Here is a 13,001-nt window from a genome sequence, read left to right as displayed (position 1 = left end):
CGCTATTGATCCTGATCAAGAATATATATACTTTATAGGGTCGCAAAAGCTTCCTTCTATCTGTTACATACTTTTCAACGAATCTAGTATACCCTTTTACTCTACGAGTAACGGGTATAATAAAGAAAAGCCTCCTAACGAATAAAAGCTTGGTGGTATTTGTGAAGAATTGTTTCAAAATATATAAATTTTATCTTACTAAGTTTTGTTTTGAGCCTTTTACCTCTAAAAATTTTAGACCGTCATTGGCACTGAAATGGACTTTGGACTTTATTCTAAAATTACTCTCATTTCACGCAGAAAAGTTTTATTAATGATACAAAAAATATTGATTTATTGCAATTATTAACTAATTCTAATTACGATTCTATTCTAGGTATTTATTGGTTCCTAAACGGTTTTTCATATGGTCGAGCTGAGCTTGGAACTTAGTTCAGTTTTTATGGAAACTTCAACCATAAAAGATGGATGGAAAAATACATTTTCTCGTCGTTTTCCTAGTGAATTTGCATTTGATCAGACAGGTACAAAATGATTTTAACTTATGGAAATTTTAAACCGAAAAATAATTCCTGTTTGCAGGTTCATTCTCTAGTTGAGTTCACCAACATCAAATGCGAAGTAGTGGACCCCGAGTTCTGCAACTTTGAATATTGCTATCTGAAGTCGGTGAATCGGACCTACAAATATTGTACGCTAAAAGTGAATCTCCTTAAAATCCCGGTAACCAAAATTAAGGTATGCAGTTGCAATTGTTTGAAAGATGTTTGGAATTTCAAAAGTCTAATACAGGTTAACGCTGCCATTTATAAGTTCGCCAATGGCCATAGGTCCCATCTTTACAATTTAACTGTTGATGCCTGCAAGTTCCTAAGAAATCCAACCTCAAATCCACTTGCTGCCTACATCTATGACTACTTTAAGGATAATTCTAACATGAACCACACTTGCCCTTACGACGTAAGTACAAGTAAACATAAATGACTGAACAACTTGATAAAGATTATATCTTAGCATGACCTTGAGGTGGATAAAATAACAACTCAGTTTTTCAATCACCGAATGACCAATGTTTTGCCTTTTGCGGAGGGAAAGTACTTGTTCCAAATGAACTGGATGGCCTATGACATTATCCGAGCTGTGTTTAAGATATACGTCTCAATGACTTGAACATTATAACAAGCTGTAAATGTATTACTGATGTCAAACACTGTTAACATAAGTTCAGCAATAAAAATACAAAACAACCTTTCCTACACATTGGACTCTTGAACTTAAATGAATTTATTAAAATTATGAAACACAAAGAAGGGTCAAGCAGTGTCAAACGGACTTAAAAAAGGTCGGAAATGATTAATTTATTTCTAGAACTGCATAATTACTCAGTTTTTTGTGTTTTAAGCTCAAGATCTCTTTCATTTTTAGACATTTAAGACCAGATATAAATTGTATTTAGATCATATATGAAGGTAATCACAATAGAGGCTATATAAACTAGACATTAACACAGTTTATTCCTCATCAAAACATAACGTAATCTATAATTGTTATAATAAAATTGGGCAATGGTAAATGAGCCGTAAAATTACTAATCGAAATAATCAGTAATGTTGAGTTCAAATGTTAAGAATTCTCTATCAGTTCCTCTGCATACGCCATGTTGAATAGAAAGGAAAAAATTGTACTTATCTATCTTTTAGTTGTTGGAAATATGGTAATAACCCATATATCATGGTGGTCTATAAACCTATAAAAAGTTATTTCTATATGTCGTATTTCCCAGGTCCATTCACTGGTGGAGTTTACGAACATCAAATGTGAAGTAGTGGACCCCGATTTCTGCAACTTCGAATATTGCTATCTGAAGTCGGTGAATCGGACCTATAAATATTTTATGCTAAAAGTTAATCTCTATAAAATTCCGGTAACCAAAGTTAAGGTATGCAGTGAACTAAATTAAAAAAATATTTAAATATTTATTTCAAAAGTGCAAAGCAGGTGAACTTTGCCATTTATAAGTTTGCCAATGGCTATAAACCCTTCATGTACAATGTTACTGTCGATGCTTGCAAGTTCCTCAAAAATCCGAAATCCAACCCGGTTACTGACTACATCCATGGTTTCTTCAAAGATTTTTCCAATATGAACCACTCTTGCCCCTACGACGTAAGTGACTTTATATAACTGAACGATTTGTTTAACATTCGATTACAGCATGACCTTGTGGTGGATAAACTTACAACTGATTTGTTTAATCAACGTATGAAATATCTTCTTCCTTTTCCGGAGGGAAAGTACTTGGTCCAAATGAACTGGATGGCCTATGACACTATCAGAGCTGTGTTTAAGCTATACCTCCAACTATTGTGACTATTATTTCAAACATATATTATTATAAACTGACACATAAGAACATAAAGAATCCGAATAAAAAACCACCTCACTGGTTCAATTAACATATATTCAAAAATCAAATACCGGAAAAAGAGCTGATGTTAATCATATTTCCTTATCTTATTTTACTTTTATTATCATTGGGGTTTATTTCTGAAGTATTTTTAAAATTCTGTAGGTGTATTATTATCAAATTTATGGATAGATTTTTACCTCTTAAAATATTTGAACCTTAAAGTAAATATTTCAGGCATGAAAGTTCTTTTAAAATTGCAATTCAAAAGGTAATTATTAAAATCGCAAAATATTGCTCTATTAACTTTATTATTTAATTGACGTTTACGTAAGTGCTGCAGTCTAGCCAAAATAATTGGTTTTAAAATTGTTTCAGAAACAGTGGAGGTACGTGGAGGTACGTTTAAATCCTAAATCAGTATTTTTTTAGACCTCCGACCTAAGAGATGAAGAGAGAACTTTATTTACTCGTCACTTTCCTGGTGAATGTACGTTTAATCAGAGAGGTGCAAATCCATTTCACGTATCGAAAATCGAAATCGAAAACTCATCCCTGTGAACTGTACCTTGCAGGTTCAACCTCTAGTGGAGTTTACGAACATCAAATGTGATGCAGTGGACCCCAATTTCTGCAATTTCGAATATTGCTATCTGAAGTCTGTGAATCGAACCTACAAATATTATTCGCTAAAAGCGAATCTTTTTAAAATCCCAGTAACCAAGATTAAGGTATGCAGTGAAATATTTAGAAAAGACATTTAAAATTTCGAAAGTTTAATACAGGTGAACTTTGCCATTTATAAGTTTGCCAATGGCTACAAGCCCTTTCTCTACAATGTTACTGTTGATGGATGCAAGTTCCTAAGAAATCCAAAATCCAACCCCATTGCTGGCTACGTCTATGGTTTCTTCAAGGATCGTTCCAATGTAAACCACTCTTGCCCCTATGACGTAAGTATCGCTGAATGACTAAACAGTTTGCTAAACATCAGATTTCAGCATGACATTGTGATGGATAAGCTGTCAACTCAGTTTTTTAATGACCGAGTGACTAAAATTCTGCCTTTTCCGGAGGGAAAGTACTTGTTCCAAATGAACTGGATGGCCTCTAACACTATCAGAGCTGTGTTTAAGCTATACATCCAAAAGTCGTGACTAATATTTCATACATATATTATTGTAAACTATCTTAGTAATGACGTTATATACACATAAAGAATCAAAATAAAAACCCCACTTACTGTATCTAAATTGCTGGGCATTTTCAAATAACATATTCAAGAATCAAATACCGGAAAAAAAAGTGATGTCAATTAAATATCCTTCCTTTTCCGAAGGGAAAGTACTTGCTGCAAAGGAACTAATTTGCCCAATACTAGTATTACCTGGATGATCTATGAAATCAGTTGTAGTAGAAAATCTATTCTTGATATCAGAACATTCATGTACTGAGATCATAAATTAAAAAATAAATGTATGAAAACTCAAAAAATATTCCACTTAAATAGATTGCTGGCCAATTACCATATACATTCAACCATCAAACAGCGGAAAAACTGTTGATGTTAATCATTTTTTCTATCTTTAATTCACGTTAATCTACACTGAGATTTCATTTTTGAAGTCTTTTTTTATACAGTGTTAGTGTTAATTATTATTAAATTTGATGTTGATTGTGTTACCTCGTAGAATTTGTAGATCCTGACTTGCACTTTAAAGTCTCACTAAGCCTTATCCTTGAAAGTAACTCATATTTCATGGATTAAAGTGCTTCAATAGTTGCAATTAAAAAGGTAATTATTTAAATAGCAAAAAATTGCTTTATTAAATATAGTATCTAATTGGTGTATACGTAAGTGCTTCAGTTTATCTAAAATAATTGACTTTTAAATGGTAGACTTACGGTCGAGCTTAGTTTAAGCCTAAATCAGTTCATTTTTAGACCTCCAGCCTAAGAGATGAGGAGACCGCTTAACATTCTTATTGCCCTTCTGGTGAATGTACATCTGATCAGAGAGGTGAAAATTAATTATACATACGGGGTAGACATCAATATAATCCAGCCTCTACCTGGCAGGTCCATTCTCTAGTGGAGTTTACGAACTTCAAGTGCGAGTCAATGGATAAAAACTTTTCCGATTTCGAATATTGTTTCTTGAAGTCTGTGAACCGGACCTATAAATACATATCAGGAAAACTGAAACTTTTCCAGATTCCCCTGAACCACGCTAAGGTATACCATATATTGCTTTGATACCAAAACTTTTATACATATGTAACATATATGCAATCCAGGGCAATTTCGGACTGTATCAATTCGCTAATGGCTATAAGCCCTTCCTGTACAACATAACTGTGGATGCCTGCAAGTTCTTAAAAAATCAAAAATCCAATCCTGTTGCTGCGTATCTGTATAATTTCGTTAAGGATTATTCCAATATGAACCACACGTGCCCATACAGCGTAAGTGCTCTTATATAAAATCTTTTAACTGAACAATTTTAGAGATATACATTTCCAGCATGACCTTGTGGTGGATAAGGTATCAACCGAGTTTATTAATCATCGAGTTACTGCTCTTCTGCCTTTTCCGGAGGGGAAGTACATGCTAAAATTGAAATGGATGTACAGAGACATTTTAAAGGCTGTTATTTCAGTACACTTTATAATTTCTTAAATATTAAAGAATGTATAAGAATGAATCAGTGTAAATATTGTATTTTGATTTGAGGGCTCGCGACGATATTCTACAAACAATTTTTCGTGTTCCTCCTTGCGCTTCCTTGAAGTTTTGCACTGTAATTTATTTTTTGTAACTTCTGTTTGCAATTTCAAGTTTATTTCGCAGTGGAATTGAGAAACAGTTATTCTTTCTCTCAGTGCCCAGCGGAAAACCAACACAAAAGCTTTACTAAATATGTGCACATATCCTTGTTTTTGTATTAGTAAATACTCAACCGTAAGTTGAGTAACAGTTATTCTTTCCCTTAGCTGCCCAGCAGTGCTGCCAACTTTTGACCAGTAAAAAAAGCTGTTTCAGACGGGAAGTATTCAATTTCAATTAAATTTATTTTTTATCTTAATAATTTATTGTGAAAATTCTCTCATCTTATCTCTTCATTTTAACCTACAAGCTAGGTAAATGTTTTATTTTAATAAATTGTTGGCTAAAAGATTGAAAAATGTAGTCTTTAAAATCACGTTATTAGATAGGCGGCCATTCACTGTGATATTCGTCACTACGTTTATTGCTTGGGAATTTGAAACATAAATAATAATATAGGCATTGTTAATATAATATAATATATTGTTATATATCATATAATATATTTTTTCAATTGCTAGTACTTAAAGTTAATAGTTGAATATAAAAATCGTTTGTTCAAGGTAATATTTGTTTTTTTGCTGCTTAAATTTGAATCAGTCCCCGCGGATAACTCGCCTTAACTCTTTGCCTTCGTGGACAAGAGAGGTAAAAAGGATCAAATTCTTAGAAGTATAAGATATATAAGTTTTATACTTTATAGGTCCATTCCCACTTATTTATACTTATAGTTCCAGTTCACAAGCCTTGAGTGACTAATATTCTGCAATGCAGGCTCAAAATGCACTGGATAGCCTACGACATTCACCGAGTTGTGTCTAAAGTCTACATTTTACCCTCGTTGGACGCATACTATTTTAGTATCAAGAGTTTAAAAATATCCACCAGAATGGATCGAAATTACTGGACAATTTTCAAAAACCATATGCCGGAAAATAAGCTGATGTTAATCATCCTTTAATTTTTTTTTTTTATTGCTTTAATCTACTCTTAGACTTTTTTTTAAGTGTTTTTTCAAAAAATATCAAAGTAATATTATTAAACTTTTTTTTATGGGTTTATCACTTAAAATTGTAGACTATAATTCGTACTTACACGGCCTTTTTGTACAAATGCTCTCATTTCACGCAGAAAAGTTTTTCAATAATTAGTAAAAATAAAAAAAAATTGTTTACTGCATTTATAAAATAATTAGTGCATATATTATATTATTGCTTCAATAATCATTGCCTGATTGGCCTCTATACGGTTTCTGGTACAGACGAGCTTAGTTTAGCTCAGTTTTTGTGTAGACATCAACCATAGAAGATGAATGGAAATCTACATTTTCTCGTCGTTTTTCTGGTGAACGTACATTTGATCGGAGAGGTAAAAATTCATGTAACTAATCGAAAATCAAAACATCAATTCGAGCTGTTTTTGTACAGGTCCATTCTCTAGTCGAATTTACCAACATCAAATGTGAAGTAGTGGACCCCGAGTTCTGCAATTTCGAATATTGCTATCTGAAGTCGGTGAACCGGACCTACAAATATTATACGGTAAAAGTGAATCTCCTTAAAATCCCGGTAACCAAAATTAAGGTATGCAGTTGCAATTGTTTGAAAGATGTTTGGAATTTCAAAAGTCTAATACAGGTTAACGCTGCCATTTATAAGTTCGCCAATGGCCATAAGTCCAACTTTTACAATTTTACTGTTGATGCCTGCAAGTTCCTAAGAAATCCAACCTCAAATCCACTTGCTGGCTACATCTATGACTACTTTAAGGACAATTCTAACATGAACCACACTTGCCCTTACGACGTAAGTACGAGTAAACATAAATGACTAAACAATTTGATAAATATTATATCTTAGCATGACCTTGTGGTGGATAAAATAACAACTCAGTTGTTTAATCACCGAATGACTACTGTTCTTCCTTTTTCGGAGGGAAAGTACTTGTTACAAATGAACTGGATGGCCTATGACATTATGCGAGCTGTGTTTAAGATATACCTCTCAATGACTTGAACAATATTATAAGATGAAAATGTATTATTGATGTCATACAGTGTGAACATAAATTCAGGAACAGAAATATATAGAATCAAAAATATTCACCTGACTAAATCTGAAGTGCTGGGCAATTACCATCTACATCCAACCACGAAACACCGGAAAACCCGTTGATGCTAATCATTTTATTTTATTTTTATTTCACGTGAATCTAGACTGAGATTTAATTTCTGAAATATTTTTAATATAAGTAAGTTTAATATTATAAAAGGTTGTGTGGATCGTGTTGCCTCTTAGAATTTGTAAATCCTGACTTGAACTTTAAGGCCATACTAAGCCATTTTCTATGAAAATAACTTAATGAAAATAATTAGGTAAACAACAAAATATTGCTCTATTAAAGTAAGTACCATAATCTAGCCAAAATGAATGCTTTTAAATGCTTTTAGATATAGTCGAGGTTAGCTTAAATCTAAATCAGTTCTTTTTCGGACCTCCTGCCTAAGAGATGAAGAGAGAACTCTATTTACTCGTCGCTTTCCTGGTGAATGTACATTTGATCAGAGAGGTAGAAAATCCATTTAATTTATCGAAAATCGAAAACTCATCCCTGCGAACTGTACCTTGCAGGTTCAATCCAAATATTTTGACTATTATTTCAAACATATATTATTATAAACTGACACATAAGAACATAAAGAATCCGAATAAAAAACCACCTCACTGGTTCAATTAACATATATTCAAAAATCAAATACCGGAAAAAGAGCTGATGCTAATCACATTTCCTTATCTTGTTTTACTTTTATCATCATTGGGGTTTATTATTTTTAAAATTCTATTATCAAACTTTATGGATAGATTTTTACCTCTTAAAATATTTGAACCTTAAAGTACATTTTTCATGCATGAAAGTTCTTTTAAAATTGCAATTCAAAAAGTAATTATTAAAATCGCAAAATATTGCTCTATTAACTTTATTATTTAATTGACGTTTACGTAAGTGCTGCAGTCTAGCCAAAATAATTGGTTTTAAAATGGTTTCAGAAACAGTGGAGGTACGTGGAGGTACGTTTAAATCCTAAATCAGTATTTTTTTAGACCTCCGACCTAAGAGATGAAGAGAGAACTCTATTTACTCGTCGCTTTCGTGGTGAATGTACATTTGATCAGAGAGGTACAAAATCCACTTCATTTATCGAAAATCGAAATCAAAAACTCATCCCTGTGAACTGTACCTTGCAGGTTCAACCTCTAGTGGAGTTTACGAACATCAAATGTGATGCAGTGGACCCCAATTTCTGCAAGTTCGAATATTGTCTTTTGAAATCGGTTAACCGAACATACAAATATTTTATGGTTAAATTGAATCTCTATAAAACTCCGCTTACCAAAGCCAAGGTATGCAGTGAAATATGTTTGAAAGATATATAAAATTTTAAAAGTGCAGTATAGGTGAACTTTGCCATTTATAAGTTTGCTAATGGCTATAAGCCCTTTCTCTACAATATTACTGTTGATGCCTGCAAGTTCCTGCAAAATCCTAAATCCAACCCGGTTACTAACTACGTCTATGGTTTCATCAAGGATTTTTCCAATATAAACCACTCTTGCCCTTACAATGTAAGTGACTTTATCTAACTGAACGATTTGCTAAACATCAGATTTCAGGATGATTTTGTAGTGGATAAAATTACAACTGAGTTTTTTAACCAACGAGTGAAATATCTGCTGCCTTTTCCGGAGGGAAAGTACTTGTTTCAAATGAACTGGATGCCCTATGGCATTATGCGAGCTGTGTTCAAGATATACATCATACTATCTTAAGTACAATTGTTAGTTGGATGATCTATGATATCAGTTAAAGTAGAAAATTTATTCTTAATATCAGAATTTTCATGTACTGTAAACATAAATGCAATAATAAAAATGTGAACGATCCACAATGGCTAAAGTGGGTAAAATTATCTAGTTCATGTTAAATTTCTTAGTTTTAAATGAAAGAAAAAGTGTATTTTCCCATATATATGCTCTTAAGTACTAAAATAGATAAAAACTCTCATCATTTGCTTGACTTTAAAGTTTGTTTTCGATACAAAAATATTCATAAACCATATTTATCCTTGAAAATTGCTTGGATTGTTACTTGATTCTAGTCAAGTTAGAAAATACGAGTACTCCATCTAAACGGATACAGCTGATTACCTTTTTAAAACGCTGAACTGGGTCGCCTATCACATTGTCCGAGCTGTGTTTAAGGTATCTGAATATCTAAAAAATAAAACGTTTTTATACCCGTTACTCGTAGAGTAAAAGGGTATACTAGATTCGTTGAAAAGTATGTAACAGATAGAAGGAAGCGTTTCCGACCCTATAAAGTATATATATTCTTGATCAGGATCAATAGCGAAGTCGATTGAGCCATGTCCGTCTGTCCGTCCGTATGAACGCTGAGATCTCAGGAACTATAACAGATACAAAGATGAGATTAAGCATGAAGATTCTTGAGGTCCCGGGACAGCGCAAGTTTATTACAGCATCCTTCCACGCCCACTCTAACGCCCACAAATCGCGAAAAACTAAAATAGCTAAAATCTCGGGATAGAGCTAGCAAGAAATTCAGTACGTATAAACTTTTGATACCAGCGCGTCTTCATACGCCCACCAAGCTCGAAAGACGGTTTTCGCATTTTCAAGAAAACCTGATATCTCGGTAACTATAAGTGATAGAAAGTTCGGATTAAGCATGTAGATTTTTATGATGCCTCATATGCAAAACCCGAAAAACCAAGAATGCAAAAATCTCGGCAATTAAAAGAGCGAGAAAGTTCGGCTTAAGAGTACGAATTTTAGTGTTGCCACTGCAAATTTTTATCCGGCCACGCCAGCGTCTATAATAATATTATAAATGCCTTCGTCTCCTCTTGTTTTTTTCTTGTATTGCTTTAATCTTAGACTTTTTTTGTGTTAATATTGTACAATATTATAATAATAACATTGTGTAATAATTAGTAAAAATAAAAAAAATTGATCACTGCATTTATAAACTAATTAGTGCACATTTTATTGCTTCAAAAATCATTGCCTGATTGGTCTCTACACGGCTTATGGTACAGCTGAGCTTAGTTTAGCTCAGTTTTTGTGGAGATATCAACCATAGAAGATGAATGGAAAGCTACATTTTCTCGTCGCTTTCCTGGTGAATGTACATTTGATCGGAGAGGTAAAAATTCATGTTACTTATCGACAATCAAATACGAAAAATCATCCCAGCGAGCTGTTTTTGTACAGGTCCATTCTCTAGTCGAATTTACCAACATCAAATGTGAAGTAGTGGACCCCGAGTTCTGCAATTTCGAATATTGCTATCTGAAGTCGGTGAACCGGACCTACAAATATTGTACGCTTAAAGTGAATCTCCTTAAAATCCCGGTAACCAAAATTAAGGTATGCAGTTGCAATTGTTTGAAAGATGTTTGGAATTTCAAAAGTCTAATACAGGTTAACGCTGGCATTTATAAGTTCGCCAATGGCCATAAGTCCTATCTTTACAATTTTACTGTTGATGCCTGCAAGTTCCTAAGAAATCCAACCTCAAATCCACTTGCTGGCTACATCTATGACTACTTTAAGGATAATTCTAACATGAACCACACTTGCCCTTACGACGTAAGTACAAGTAAACATAAATGACTGAACAACTTGATAAAGATTATATCTTAGCATGACCTTGAGGTGGATAAAATAACAACTCAGTTTTTTAATCACCGAATGACTAATGTTGTGCCTTTTGCGGAGGGAAAGTACTTGTTTCAAATGAACTGGATAGCCTATGACATTATGCGAGCTGTGTTTAAGGTATACGTCTCAATGACTTGAACATTAACATATAATTAGCTGAATTGTGAAATAAACTTTGGGGAATATATGGTGTTTGCTTCAATGCAACAATAAAGATATAACGAGTAAAAAATAATCAATCTGAGTTGATCTAAATTGCTGGACAAGTGTCGGTCGTTCAAATTCAAAAATCATAAACCGGAAAATGCGCTAATGTTTGATGTTTGTAATGTATAAAAGTAATATTATACATTTTTCTGTGGATTTATTTACCCTTTTTAGTTTTTATGACCTGATCTGTTCTTGAAAAACTAAGACTTAAATCAGAAAAGATACGTAAAACACTGCATTTTCTCTCTGCTGTTCTTCATCCGAGAGGTACAAAATCATTTTACTCACGAAATAGAAAATAATAAACGATTATTTAAGCTGTACCTTGCAGGTTCATTTCCTAGTTGAGTTCACGAACTCCAAAATCGAGTCAATAGATACTAATTTCAGCGGTTTTGAGTATTGCCTTCTGAAATCGGTCAACTAGACCTACAAATATTATTATTTATCATATTGTATTAATAATATAGAATTATAATATAGAACTATATAATATATCACGAACACGAGATCTAAATTGCTGCTAAATTATCGCTGACATGGCATTATTTAATATCCAAAAAATCATAAACCGGAAAATGCTTTGTCGTTATTTATGCTTAATTTTCTCATTTTACTTAAAACTACACTGAGATTAAATATTCAAAGTATTTAATAGGGTAATGCAAATTTTATATTATTCTATTCTTCATTTAACAGACTCATCACCCTTTTCTCTTCAAAATGAACTTAAATGTCAATCGTAAACGTTTTTTAATAGTCGAAATCCAAAGCAATCATTGAAAAATAAAACCCCACTTAGCCTAACTAGCTGATGATCTAATAATTGTATAAATAGGTATTTAGTGAGCCTTTTTAAATGGTTTTAATAAAGTCAAGCATGCTTAAAATTAAAAAATAAATCTAGTTTCCGTGGCGACGTCAAGCATAAAGGATGAATAGAAAACTGCAGCTCCTAGTTGCCTTTCTGGTAAATGGATATTTCATTATGGAGGTACGATATCAAGATACCTGTAAAGTTGATATACCATAAGTTTACTCCGAAACTGTACTTTCCAGGTGCACTCTCTAGTTGAGTTTACGAACATCAAGTGCCAGTCAGTGGATAAGAACTTTTCCAAGTTTGAAACGTGTCGGCTAAAGTCCATAAATCGAACTTATAAATACTTTTCGGTAAAGGTCAATCTCTTGAAGCTTCCCATAACCAATGCTCAGGTATGTCGTTAGATATAAACTACTCAGATAATCTTAATGAAAATTCAATCTAGATAAATGCGGCACTTTATAAGCGATTTAATGGCTATAAGCCCTTTCTCTACAATGTAACTGTGGATGGATGCAGATTCATAGCGAATCCAAATTCAAATCCAGTCGGGAAATACCTCTACTACGCCTTTAAGAATGTATCGAATGTCAACCATTCTTGCCCCTATAACGTAAGTACCTACGTATAATCTTAATTAACTCAAATCATTAATAGAAATGTGAATTTCAGCATGACCTTGTGATTGATAAGCTATCAACTAAGATTATAAACGACCGAATGACTTATCTTTTGCCTTTTCCCGAAGGAGACTATATGATTAAAATGAACTGGATGGCCTTTAACGTCAGTCGAGCTATTTTCCAACTTTATTTTTCACTGGCCAATAGGCTGTAAAACATGTAATTTTTGTTTTAATTTTGTTCAAAAATCTATATAGAGTTTCTATGCGGGATTTTGGCTTTTTCATGTTAAAAAATCTCCCAATAGATGGCGCTGATGGTTAGCGCGACTATTAATCACGAGGCTATAAAGTTGGATATACTAATTGTAA

At 33.0% G+C, this 13,001-nt stretch overlaps 8 protein-coding genes across 8 annotated transcripts; all 8 read left to right on the top strand.

Annotated features, from left to right (window-relative positions):
• The first annotated feature begins 464 nt into the window (after positions 1 to 464).
• Positions 465 to 1,170, top strand: LOC108112109. Its single transcript, XM_017221860.1, has 4 exons — positions 465 to 524; positions 583 to 738; positions 793 to 960; positions 1,015 to 1,170. Exons 1-4 carry the CDS (start codon positions 465 to 467, stop codon positions 1,168 to 1,170), a joined length of 540 nt encoding a protein of 179 aa, XP_017077349.1.
• Positions 1,171 to 1,607: 437 nt separating this feature from the next.
• On the top strand, positions 1,608 to 2,370 carry LOC108112108. Its single transcript, XM_017221858.1, has 4 exons — positions 1,608 to 1,659; positions 1,758 to 1,939; positions 1,999 to 2,166; positions 2,215 to 2,370. The coding sequence occupies exons 1-4, from the start codon at positions 1,608 to 1,610 to the stop codon at positions 2,368 to 2,370; spliced, it is 558 nt and encodes a 185-aa protein (XP_017077347.1).
• A 485-nt stretch (positions 2,371 to 2,855) lies between these two features.
• LOC108112107 lies at positions 2,856 to 3,602 on the top strand. The gene is made up of 4 exons (XM_017221857.1): positions 2,856 to 2,897; positions 2,983 to 3,138; positions 3,193 to 3,360; positions 3,409 to 3,602. Exons 1-4 carry the CDS (start codon positions 2,856 to 2,858, stop codon positions 3,562 to 3,564), a joined length of 522 nt encoding a protein of 173 aa, XP_017077346.1. The 3' UTR covers positions 3,565 to 3,602.
• Positions 3,603 to 4,367: 765 nt separating this feature from the next.
• Positions 4,368 to 6,275, top strand: LOC108112106. Its single transcript, XM_017221856.2, has 5 exons — positions 4,368 to 4,427; positions 4,487 to 4,642; positions 4,705 to 4,872; positions 4,931 to 5,016; positions 6,008 to 6,275. Exons 1-5 carry the CDS (start codon positions 4,368 to 4,370, stop codon positions 6,192 to 6,194), a joined length of 657 nt encoding a protein of 218 aa, XP_017077345.1. The 3' UTR covers positions 6,195 to 6,275.
• Positions 6,276 to 6,285: 10 nt separating this feature from the next.
• Positions 6,286 to 7,248, top strand: LOC108112105. Its single transcript, XM_017221855.1, has 4 exons — positions 6,286 to 6,289; positions 6,647 to 6,816; positions 6,871 to 7,038; positions 7,093 to 7,248. Exons 1-4 carry the CDS (start codon positions 6,286 to 6,288, stop codon positions 7,246 to 7,248), a joined length of 498 nt encoding a protein of 165 aa, XP_017077344.1.
• A 1,022-nt stretch (positions 7,249 to 8,270) lies between these two features.
• LOC121530527 lies at positions 8,271 to 9,060 on the top strand. The gene is made up of 4 exons (XM_041819737.1): positions 8,271 to 8,291; positions 8,479 to 8,634; positions 8,689 to 8,856; positions 8,905 to 9,060. Exons 1-4 carry the CDS (start codon positions 8,271 to 8,273, stop codon positions 9,058 to 9,060), a joined length of 501 nt encoding a protein of 166 aa, XP_041675671.1.
• A 118-nt stretch (positions 9,061 to 9,178) lies between these two features.
• Positions 9,179 to 11,611, top strand: LOC108112104. Its single transcript, XM_041819736.1, has 5 exons — positions 9,179 to 9,187; positions 10,360 to 10,680; positions 10,735 to 10,902; positions 10,957 to 11,091; positions 11,516 to 11,611. Exons 1-5 carry the CDS (start codon positions 9,179 to 9,181, stop codon positions 11,609 to 11,611), a joined length of 729 nt encoding a protein of 242 aa, XP_041675670.1.
• Positions 11,612 to 12,118: 507 nt separating this feature from the next.
• Positions 12,119 to 12,906, top strand: LOC108112103. Its single transcript, XM_017221853.1, has 4 exons — positions 12,119 to 12,178; positions 12,244 to 12,399; positions 12,453 to 12,620; positions 12,680 to 12,906. The coding sequence occupies exons 1-4, from the start codon at positions 12,119 to 12,121 to the stop codon at positions 12,842 to 12,844; spliced, it is 549 nt and encodes a 182-aa protein (XP_017077342.1). The 3' UTR covers positions 12,845 to 12,906.
• Positions 12,907 to 13,001: the final 95 nt, after the last annotated feature.

This window comes from Drosophila eugracilis, unplaced genomic scaffold (genome assembly GCF_018153835.1).
Source record: "Drosophila eugracilis isolate 14026-0451.02 unplaced genomic scaffold, ASM1815383v1 contig_90, whole genome shotgun sequence".
Classification (NCBI taxonomy): domain Eukaryota; kingdom Metazoa; phylum Arthropoda; class Insecta; order Diptera; family Drosophilidae; genus Drosophila; species Drosophila eugracilis.
Note: the sequence above shows the minus strand (reverse complement) of the source record. Positions and strands in the feature narration are given on the sequence as shown.

What these genes read in the sequence shown, in the direction of transcription:
- LOC108112103 (XM_017221853.1), top strand. Translation starts at nt 12,119, where the DNA reads ATGAATAGAAAACTGCAGCTCCTAGTTGCCTTTCTGGTAAATGGATAT. An exon ending in ATGGATATTTCATTATGGAG is followed by an intron (nt 12,179 to 12,243) that starts GTACGATATCAA and finishes TGTACTTTCCAG; the next exon opens with GTGCACTCTCTAGTTGAGTT. An exon ending in ACCATTCTTGCCCCTATAAC is followed by an intron (nt 12,621 to 12,679) that starts GTAAGTACCTAC and finishes TGTGAATTTCAG; the next exon opens with CATGACCTTGTGATTGATAA.
- LOC108112105 (XM_017221855.1), top strand. An exon ending in TCCCGGTAACCAAAATTAAG is followed by an intron (nt 6,817 to 6,870) that starts GTATGCAGTTGC and finishes AGTCTAATACAG; the next exon opens with GTTAACGCTGCCATTTATAA. An exon ending in ACCACACTTGCCCTTACGAC is followed by an intron (nt 7,039 to 7,092) that starts GTAAGTACGAGT and finishes ATTATATCTTAG; the next exon opens with CATGACCTTGTGGTGGATAA.
- LOC108112107 (XM_017221857.1), top strand. Translation starts at nt 2,856, where the DNA reads ATGAAGAGAGAACTTTATTTACTCGTCACTTTCCTGGTGAAT. An exon ending in TCCCAGTAACCAAGATTAAG is followed by an intron (nt 3,139 to 3,192) that starts GTATGCAGTGAA and finishes AGTTTAATACAG; the next exon opens with GTGAACTTTGCCATTTATAA. An exon ending in ACCACTCTTGCCCCTATGAC is followed by an intron (nt 3,361 to 3,408) that starts GTAAGTATCGCT and finishes ATCAGATTTCAG; the next exon opens with CATGACATTGTGATGGATAA.
- LOC108112106 (XM_017221856.2), top strand. Translation starts at nt 4,368, where the DNA reads ATGAGGAGACCGCTTAACATTCTTATTGCCCTTCTGGTGAATGTACAT. An exon ending in ATGTACATCTGATCAGAGAG is followed by an intron (nt 4,428 to 4,486) that starts GTGAAAATTAAT and finishes TCTACCTGGCAG; the next exon opens with GTCCATTCTCTAGTGGAGTT. An exon ending in ACCACACGTGCCCATACAGC is followed by an intron (nt 4,873 to 4,930) that starts GTAAGTGCTCTT and finishes ATACATTTCCAG; the next exon opens with CATGACCTTGTGGTGGATAA.
- LOC121530527 (XM_041819737.1), top strand. Translation starts at nt 8,271, where the DNA reads ATGGTTTCAGAAACAGTGGAG. An exon ending in TGGTTTCAGAAACAGTGGAG is followed by an intron (nt 8,292 to 8,478) that starts GTACGTGGAGGT and finishes TGTACCTTGCAG; the next exon opens with GTTCAACCTCTAGTGGAGTT. An exon ending in CTCCGCTTACCAAAGCCAAG is followed by an intron (nt 8,635 to 8,688) that starts GTATGCAGTGAA and finishes AGTGCAGTATAG; the next exon opens with GTGAACTTTGCCATTTATAA.
- LOC108112108 (XM_017221858.1), top strand. Translation starts at nt 1,608, where the DNA reads ATGTTGAGTTCAAATGTTAAGAATTCTCTATCAGTTCCTCTGCATACG. An exon ending in AGTTCCTCTGCATACGCCAT is followed by an intron (nt 1,660 to 1,757) that starts GTTGAATAGAAA and finishes ACCTATAAAAAG; the next exon opens with TTATTTCTATATGTCGTATT. An exon ending in TTCCGGTAACCAAAGTTAAG is followed by an intron (nt 1,940 to 1,998) that starts GTATGCAGTGAA and finishes AGTGCAAAGCAG; the next exon opens with GTGAACTTTGCCATTTATAA.
- LOC108112109 (XM_017221860.1), top strand. Translation starts at nt 465, where the DNA reads ATGGATGGAAAAATACATTTTCTCGTCGTTTTCCTAGTGAATTTGCAT. An exon ending in ATTTGCATTTGATCAGACAG is followed by an intron (nt 525 to 582) that starts GTACAAAATGAT and finishes TCCTGTTTGCAG; the next exon opens with GTTCATTCTCTAGTTGAGTT. An exon ending in TCCCGGTAACCAAAATTAAG is followed by an intron (nt 739 to 792) that starts GTATGCAGTTGC and finishes AGTCTAATACAG; the next exon opens with GTTAACGCTGCCATTTATAA.
- LOC108112104 (XM_041819736.1), top strand. An exon ending in TCCCGGTAACCAAAATTAAG is followed by an intron (nt 10,681 to 10,734) that starts GTATGCAGTTGC and finishes AGTCTAATACAG; the next exon opens with GTTAACGCTGGCATTTATAA. An exon ending in TTATGCGAGCTGTGTTTAAG is followed by an intron (nt 11,092 to 11,515) that starts GTATACGTCTCA and finishes TGTACCTTGCAG; the next exon opens with GTTCATTTCCTAGTTGAGTT.